The following is an 8,161-nucleotide window of genomic DNA, read 5'->3' on the forward strand; positions in this document are numbered from 1 at the left end:
AAAAAAGAGTATTTTGCTTGAGGCAAATTCACTCCTCCAAGAATAGTTACTAAGTTCCTACCATGTGCCAGACCCAGCCAGAGGCTGTCCCTTGGATTGGGTCGTGAGCACCCGGTGCATACCAGGCAGGGGCTTGGTATTTTCCATCTAGTTCCTCACCCGAGGCTCCTGGTGGCTCTTCCGGGTCGGCTTTACAGTCCCCATTCTACAGGTGAAAAGACTGAGGCTGGGAGGTGGCAGAGCTGGGATTTGAGCCGTGGCCTTTCTGCATCCAAAGCCCAGGCTCTGCCCACCAACCCTCACTGCCTCTCATCTTTAAAAGCAGCCCTGGTCTGGCAGTGATGGCGGAAGCTGCAATGTAAAGGGGCGGGGGCATGTAGATCGCTACCGCCACCATTATTGAGCCCTTCCTGTGCGCCACACTTGTGAAGTGGCCAAGCGTTTTCGTGCCTGAGCACATTTCACTCAATCCTCGGCAACCCCAGCAGAGGTGCCCTTTCTAGCTCATCTCACAGATAGGGAGACGGAGGCTCAGAGAGGTGACATACTTTGCCCAAAGTCACACGACTTGGAGGGGCAGACCCTGGACCTCAGGTCTGGCTGACTCCAAAGCTGGGGGCTTTTTTGTCTTAACTTCAATTTTTAAAAATTGAGTTTTAAATTTAACTCCTTGGCCGGTATTAGTCACTTGGTTCAAAACTCAGATGCACGGGAAGGTGCCTCTGGTGGAGGAACCTCCGTTCTCCACTTCTCAGCATCCTTCCGGAGCTTCTGTCTGCCATGGGAGGGAATGCCATGGTGGGGGCAATGCCATGGGGGGCAGTGCCATGGGAGGCTAGGCTCGTCCATTTTCATGAGGAAGGCAGCGTGCTCTGCTCTCTGGTCTGCTCCTCGTCTTGGAAAGGGGGATGTTGGAAACTACACCATAATACACCCAGGTACTGGGCCCCAGCACCGTATCCTTGTGTGACCATGGTGGCATTTAAAGGTCTTGAATGGCTTCCCTTTTATTTTTTTAAAAAAAATATTTATTTATTTGGCTGCGCCGGGTCTTACTTGTGGCATGCGGGATCTTCGTTGTGGCATGCGGGATATAGCCCTGACCAGGGATCGAACTGGGGCCCCCTGCATTGGGAGTGTGGAGTCTTAACCACTGGACCACCAGGGAAGTCCCAGGATAGTTTCCTTTAGGAGGCTTTCATGTGGGACAGGAATCCTGAGGGTGGTGTGAAATAGGGAACAAGCTGGTTCTGTTGGGCCTGACGGTCCTGACGGTCTACCCTCCCCCACCTGCACCACCTCTCACCTCCTCAGGCTGGAAATGTGTCCTGCATCTCCCCCGAGTGTCCTTCCGGCCCCTGTCAGGCCTCCCTGAAGTCGGATTGCTGTACTTGTGTGCCAGGTAAGGGACTTTTTGTGGGGAGAGGACAGGGTGAATTTAGCTTTTTCGTAAAAAATGACGGGGGTGGAGCGGTGTCTTTCGAGTATGTTTTTTTGGGGGGGGTGGTGAGTGGAGGAGAGAGGAAGGAGATTGATTTCTGCTTTAGAAACTCAGATCAAATGAAGCATTTCAAAGTGCCCGTTTTAATTGAGCACCTACTGTGTGCATAGTGGTTTGGGTGCTAGATTGGGCTCACAGCCCAGCCTGCCCCCTGCCAGGGTTGGTGCCTTTAACACAGACAGTAAGGGATTTGGGTCCACCCTTGGCATGGCTCTGTCCCGAGACTGGGAGGGTGTCTCCCCTGCCCCACTAATGAGTTAGTCTTTTGTTAAAATGTGGTTCTCTTTCCTGAGATGACCTCACGGCCGTCACTGCTGGCTCTGGGCCGTTGTTCTGTGGGGCCCTTGCCAGTCCTGATCTCACTGAATCTGTGTGGTGCAGCCCTGAGGGAGTACTATTCATAGCCCCATTTTATAGATGAGGAAACTGAGGCTCAGAGAGGTCATCACTGCCCAAAGACACACACCAGTGAGTAAAGGAGCAGAGCTTGAACTCAAGCTTACCTGATTTCAAAGCTAGTGTTCTTATTAAATACTATTTTTCCCTTGACTTTTGAATGCTATTTTAATTTTATTTATTTATTTATTTTTGCCACGCTGCACGGCATGTGAGATCTTAGTTCCCCGACCAGGGATCGAACCTGCGCCCATGCATTGGAAGCGCAGAGTCTTAACCACTGGACCACCAGGGAAGTCCCGAATGTTATACTAGTTTTAGTTAAAACATTTTTTGAACAGGCAATATACTCCCTGTGAGGTAGGAATTGTTAATCCCATTCTACAGATGAGAAAACTGAGGCTTAGGAGAGTTTAAGTATCTTGCCCGTAGTGAGTTGTGTGGCTGGGATTTGAACCCAGTGCCCTCTGATTAAAGTCAGGTGGGCCCCGGCAGGTTTTTTTTTTTTTTTGCGGTACGCGGGCCTCTCACTGCTGTGGCCTCTCCCGTTGCGGAGCACAGGCTCCGGTCGCGCAGGCTCAGCGGCCATGGCTCACGGGCCCAGCTGCTCCGCGGCATGTGGGATCCTCCCGGACCGGGGCACGAACCCGTGTCCCCTGCATCGGCAGGTGGACTCTCAACCAGTGCGCCACCAGGGAAGCCCCCGGCAGGTTTTTAAGGTTGTTTTTACCAGCAGGGATGGGGGAATCTTCAGATGAGAGGCTCTCACTGAATCCTCCCTGCCTCCAGGGGCTGGCAGCTTTCCCAGACCTTCCCGTAGGTGTCTGGGGCCATCTTTTTTCATTTCTTCTTTTCTCTTACTCTTTAGTTATTCCGGGCTTCCCATCCTTCTTGGTTAAGGACCTTATTTTGCATGTGGTTCATTCTCTGTCAGTTTTTTTTTTTTTTCTTTTTTTCTTTTTTTTTTGGCCGCACCGTTAGGCATGTGGGATCTTAGTTCCCTGAGCAGGGATTGAACCCGTTCCTCCTGCATTGGGAGCTCAGAGTCTTAACCACTGGACGGCCAGAGAAGTCCCTCTCTGTCAGTTTTTAACTACTGGTGTACCTTTAGGTGAGGGTTTGGAGGGGAGCAGCGATTGGGCTGTTGGGTGTGGGTGTGCCGTGGAGTATTGTGGGGGTGTGTTTTCTTCCCAGAGACCCCCCCACCCATTTGCTCCCCCTTTTCTTTAGCTGCCCAAAGACCTTGAGCTGCCTCTTCCTTTCTCCTCCGCAGTGAGATGCTATTTCCATGGCCAGTGGTATGCAGACGGGGCTGTGTTCAGTGGTGGTGGTGATGAGTGTACCACCTGTGTCTGCCAGGTAGGGGGCTGAGTGGGTGGGTGCTGGGGAGGGGCAGGGCACACGACACTCTCAGGATGCCTTGACCAGGAGAAAAGGAGCTGCCATGCAGCAAAAGGGAAACTGAGGCGAGAAAGAGACTAAAGGGGCCTTAGCATTCACCAAGGCCTTCCCACAGTCTCCTTGAAGTTCGTCCTTCAGCATTGCTATTTATAGAGCACCTACTGTGTGCCTGGGACAATGCTGGGTGCTGGGGACACAGTTGAGCACAAGACAGCCCCAGCCCCCTCTGTTAGGGGCCCACAGCTAGGTGGGCAATGGACAGGGGAGCGGGGCTCTTAACCAGATTGTGGGCTTCAGGGAAGCCTAATTGGAGGGAGGGATGCTAAGCTGAGACCTGAAGGATAACTAGGACAACCCGGTGAGGAGCTGAGACAGGTGTGCCCGGCAGAAGGCACTGCGTGAACAGAAGGCGGGAGGCGGGAGAGAGCAGGGCATGTTCTAAGGCCTGGGGGTGTGCATTCCGGCTGGAGCCCGGACCGCGAGAGGGACTGGAAATGCGGCTGAGGCGGGGATCCTGTTTGGGCTGAGTTCCAAGAACAGGGCCTGGGGTGGGCTTCTCGTGTAAGTGGTTTTCTGAAGGAGTGCTCTCGGGAGAGACTGGCTGGGGAAGCAGGTCAGGCAGGGGGAGGGGCCACGAGAAGAGGGGTCTCGGGCTGATGCCATGGGGAGCTCTGCAGTGTGAGTTGCACCGCAGAGGTGGGTGTGTCCAGAGGCCAGGGAGCTGGGCTCTTCTGCCCCCAGCATCAGGTGGTTGTAGGTACTTCCTTGCTCCCCGGGGAGTGGGGGTGAACGAACCATCCAGGCACCTGGAGGACGTGACCCTCATCAGCCAAGGGGCCGTGCTTAGGGGAAGGGGTCTGCGAGGGGGCGGCGACAGCCTGTGCGTCAGTCTCAGTCACGAAGGGCTTTGCCAGCCAGGCAGAGGGTTTGGACTTGGCGAGCTGCCCAGGGTTTGAAGTGGTGGAGTGTTGTGATCGGACTGGTGCCTGAGAAAGTTCTCTGGCTGCAGGTGACAGTGGACTGCAGCGAGAGCAGAAAGCTGTTGCAGAGGTGAGAGGAAGAGATTCTGGAGGCTTAAGCTAGGGCAGCCGGGGACCCAGCAGCCACGCAGCCACCGTATTCCTGGGACCCTCTCCCAGCCTCACCCCAGCCCCCAGGGAAGGACTCACCGTTCCTTCCACTCTTGCTCCCTGGAAATCTGTCACTTTTTTTTTTTTTTTTTTTTTTTTCCTTTGGGCCGCGCTGGTGCGGCTTGTGGGATCTTAGTCCCCCCAGCCAGAGACTGAACTCAGGCCCTTGGCAGTGAGAGCGTAGAGTCCTAACCACATTTTGCTGTACGTGGGCCTCTCACTGTGTGGCCTCTCCCGTTGCGGAGCACAGGCTCCGGACGCGCAGGCTCAGTGGCCATGGCTCACGGGCCCAGCCTCTCTGCGGCATGTGGGATCTTCCCGGACCGGGGCACGAACCCGTGTCCCCTGCATCGGCCGGTGGACTCTCAACCACTGCGCCACCAGGGAAGCCCGAGATCTGTCACTTTTAGGGGGGTGATGGCAGCCTGCCAGTCTCCTCTTTGGCCCTCACTGGTTTGTGCCCCCTGGCTCTCTTCCAGAACGGGGAGGTGGAATGTTCCTTCACGCCATGTCCAGAACTGGATTGCCCCCGCGAGGAGTGGTGGCTGGGCCCTGGGCAGTGCTGCTTCACCTGCAGGGAACCCGCACCCACGACAGGTGAGGCCGCTTAGCCCTGCATCCCAGGCTGCACCCAACACCAGGCCTGGATGCCCGAGCTGGGGGAGGCTGAGCTTCACCCGCTGAGACTCTGTGTGTGTGTGCGTGAGTGGTCTCTATGTGTGTCGTGTCTGTGTGTGTGTCTGTTGGTGTGTTTTAAGTTTGTATGTGAGTGACATCTGTGTGTGAGTTTGTGTACACGTGTCTGCGTGTTTGTGTGTGAGTGGTATCTGTGTGTGTGTTTTTGAGTGTGTGTGTCCGTGTGTTTTTGTTGTGTGTTGTATCTGTGTGCGTGTGTTTGTGTGGGAGTGGTTTCTGTGTGTGTGAATGGCTGTGTTTGTGGGTGTGTGTGGACGTGGATGTTTGTGTGAGTGTGCCTGTGTGTACCAGGCTCTTGTTAGGCAGGGAAATTCACTAACTGAGGGAGCCAGGCGGCAGCCGCAGGCAGCTCTGGGCCCAGTGGGTGGCTGCGTGGACTCAGTGTGAGTGAGCAGAGGTGTCTGTCTGTCCTTGCTGGGTGGCGCTGTAGGTCCCGTGGGCATTCAGGACCCTCCTCGGCACTTCTGCCCACTCGTCCTTTCTCCTCCGCTGTCCCCTGGCCAGGCTGCTCTCTGGACGACAACGGGGTTGAGTTTCCGGTCGGACAGATCTGGTCTCCCGGTGACCCCTGTGAGTTATGCATCTGCCAGGTGAATGACAACCTGCGCGCCTTCAGCTGCTTCCCCCGCCCTTCCCCGTCCCGGGCCGGGCATCCCTGCCCCTGCAGAAGCGGGGCCACCTCAGGCCTGTCCCAGTCTCGCTTGCATGCTATCACATCCCGTTTTTACGGAAGGGGCTGGGATCCAGGTTCTTCTGTCCTCGGTAGATTTTCAGGATGACAGAGCTTGGCAGTCTGTCTGTCGTAAGAGTGCTGTGTGACCCACTGTGCGTGTGCGGGGAGCTGCTGGCTTAAGGAGCTGGAAACAGGATTCCCAGGAGCAGGTTTTCGCGGGGCACGGGTAACAGAGGGAGCTGGGCAGCCCGAGGCCTAGTAGTTAAGGCCTTTTCTGTGAAGTTGCGAGGCTTCCTCCATTAATGTGAGTCACGTGACCTCACCTCATCAGAAGTGGGTGAGGGTGCCTGAGTTTTGAGAGTCAGATTGACAGACGTGCAAGCACAGCTATTTACCAAGAAACGTGATCGTTTTAGCTCATGTTTAAGTACGGTTGGCTTTCCTTTCTACTTTAAGAGAGTTTTTAGTCGCTTGAGCTTAGAGCTTTATTTCTCAGAATGAGGTTCCTGCACTGGCTGTGTCGTTGGCATCACCAGGGGAGCCTAGGTAGAACCTGAAGGCTGCCCAGGGCTCGGACGCAGAACCTGCATTGTGATCCCCCGGTGACTTGCGTGCACAAGAGCGCGTGAGAAGCGCGACCTTCAAGTGCCTTCGATGCACCATTTGTTAAAAAAGCCTTAGACCCTTAGAAAACTTGGAAACGTTTCATTGGAATTAGAGTGCGGAGCAGAGTACATCCGCTGCCTTTTTTCTCCTTCAGGACTGATCTAGGGCACTCATATTACAAGAAAATAACACAAAACTTCAGCTTCTTACGAAAAAAAAAAAAAGAGAAACTGTATATGGCGCTTTCATCTTCTGAAAGACATTTCCGGTGGAATAGCTTTCTATAAAAATAGGATTTTATTGGACTCCATAGATTTGGGGTGAGCCAGGGTTTCAGGGAAACTCTGAGAAGAGTTTGGATGAGGTTGTGGTGCAGCCTTGGCTGCTGCGGGGAAGGGACGGGAAGCCGAGGAGACCAAAACCCCAGCTCTGGGATATGGGAAGGCTTTTTTCTGGAAGGCTCACACCCCCTTTCCCAAGTAACCAGTCCTCTTTGGGGGGACCCCTGCCACTTCCCAGCTGCATCATGGCGCCTCTTAGGGCAGGCTCCGGCCAGTTTGCAGCACCGTCCTTTCTTTTGGGGGCCTGTGGGGTGGGGAGGTGGGGACTGGCATGGCAGGTGGGGTCTTGGTGAAGTTCTTCCTCCCTTCAGGCAGATGGTTCAGTGAGCTGCAAGAGGACAGACTGTGTGGACTCCTGCCCTCACCCGATTCGGATCCCCGGGCAGTGCTGCCCTGACTGTTCGGCAGGTAAGGTCCTGCCTGGGGGGCCGGGGATGGCATAGCACCCCTGGCCCCCACATCTGGCGTCACCCTGTATCAGGCTTCTCTGTGCAAAGCACCACACATGCTTCATCTCTGCTTATCCTCGCGACAACCCCATGGGGCAACCCCGTTTTAGAGATGAGGAAACTGAGGCTCAGGGACGGAAAGCAGTTTGCTCAAGGGAGGCCCTGTCTGGGTGCTGGAAGCAGATATGAAGATATGCAGAGCTTGCAGCCTAGGTGGGGTGATAAAGGAACATACCTGTGAGACAATTAGAGAACAGGGAGAGGAAATTAAAGTGATCCTTTATGTTTTAATAGTAATTTTCACCTTTTCCATTATTTCAAGAGTGATATTTTATTATAGAACATTTAGAAAATACAGAAAGCAAAGAAAAAAATTAAAAAGGACCCATTATCACTGTTAACTTCATGGTTTTATCTTCCTAGTCTCTTTTTGTGATACAACGTCTATCTCTATAACATATCTGTAACATACATCTATATCTATATATCTATCATGTCATAGATATATAGCATATCATAGTTGTATGTTATTATCTTTTTTCTTCTTTTTTGGCCGAGACACACGGCTTGGGGGATCTTAGCTCCCTGACTAGGGATGGAACCCGCACCCTTGGCAGTGAAAGTGTGGAGTCCTAACCACTGGACTGCCAGGGAATTCCCTGTATATTTTTTCTTATAAAATGTTTCTCTACTGTCCCATCACCTGCTTTTTTTTTTTTTTTTTAATACATTTATTTATTTATTTTTTAATTTTAGCTGCACTGGGTCCTTGCTGCTGTGCGCGGTCTTCCTCTAGTTGCGGCGAGCGGGGGCCACTCTTCACTGCAGTGCGCAGGCTTCTCATTGCGGTGGCTTCTCTTGTTGTAGAGCATGGGCTCTAGGTGCGTGGGCTTCAGTAGTTGTGGCACGTGGGCTCAGTAGTTGTGGCTCCCCGGCCTTGTTGCGCCGCGGCATGTGGGATCTTCCGG

General features: G+C 53.6%; 1 protein-coding gene across 1 annotated transcript in view; it reads left to right on the forward strand.

The window, feature by feature from the left end:
• The window catches only part of VWCE (von Willebrand factor C and EGF domains), a 29,966-nt gene that overhangs the window by 14,615 nt on the left and 7,190 nt on the right, over window positions 1-8,161 (forward strand). The window contains exons 11-15 of the mRNA XM_024749083.1: window positions 1,315-1,402; window positions 3,171-3,256; window positions 4,908-5,025; window positions 5,629-5,714; window positions 7,056-7,152. Coding sequence (XP_024604851.1) covers window positions 1,315-1,402; window positions 3,171-3,256; window positions 4,908-5,025; window positions 5,629-5,714; window positions 7,056-7,152 — 475 coding nt within the window. The remainder of the gene's footprint in view (window positions 1-1,314; window positions 1,403-3,170; window positions 3,257-4,907; window positions 5,026-5,628; window positions 5,715-7,055; window positions 7,153-8,161) is intronic.

Source organism: Neophocaena asiaeorientalis, unplaced genomic scaffold (genome assembly GCF_003031525.2).
Source record: "Neophocaena asiaeorientalis asiaeorientalis breed wild unplaced genomic scaffold, Neophocaena_asiaeorientalis_V1.1 scaffold43, whole genome shotgun sequence".
NCBI classification, from domain to species: Eukaryota; Metazoa; Chordata; class Mammalia; order Artiodactyla; family Phocoenidae; genus Neophocaena; species Neophocaena asiaeorientalis.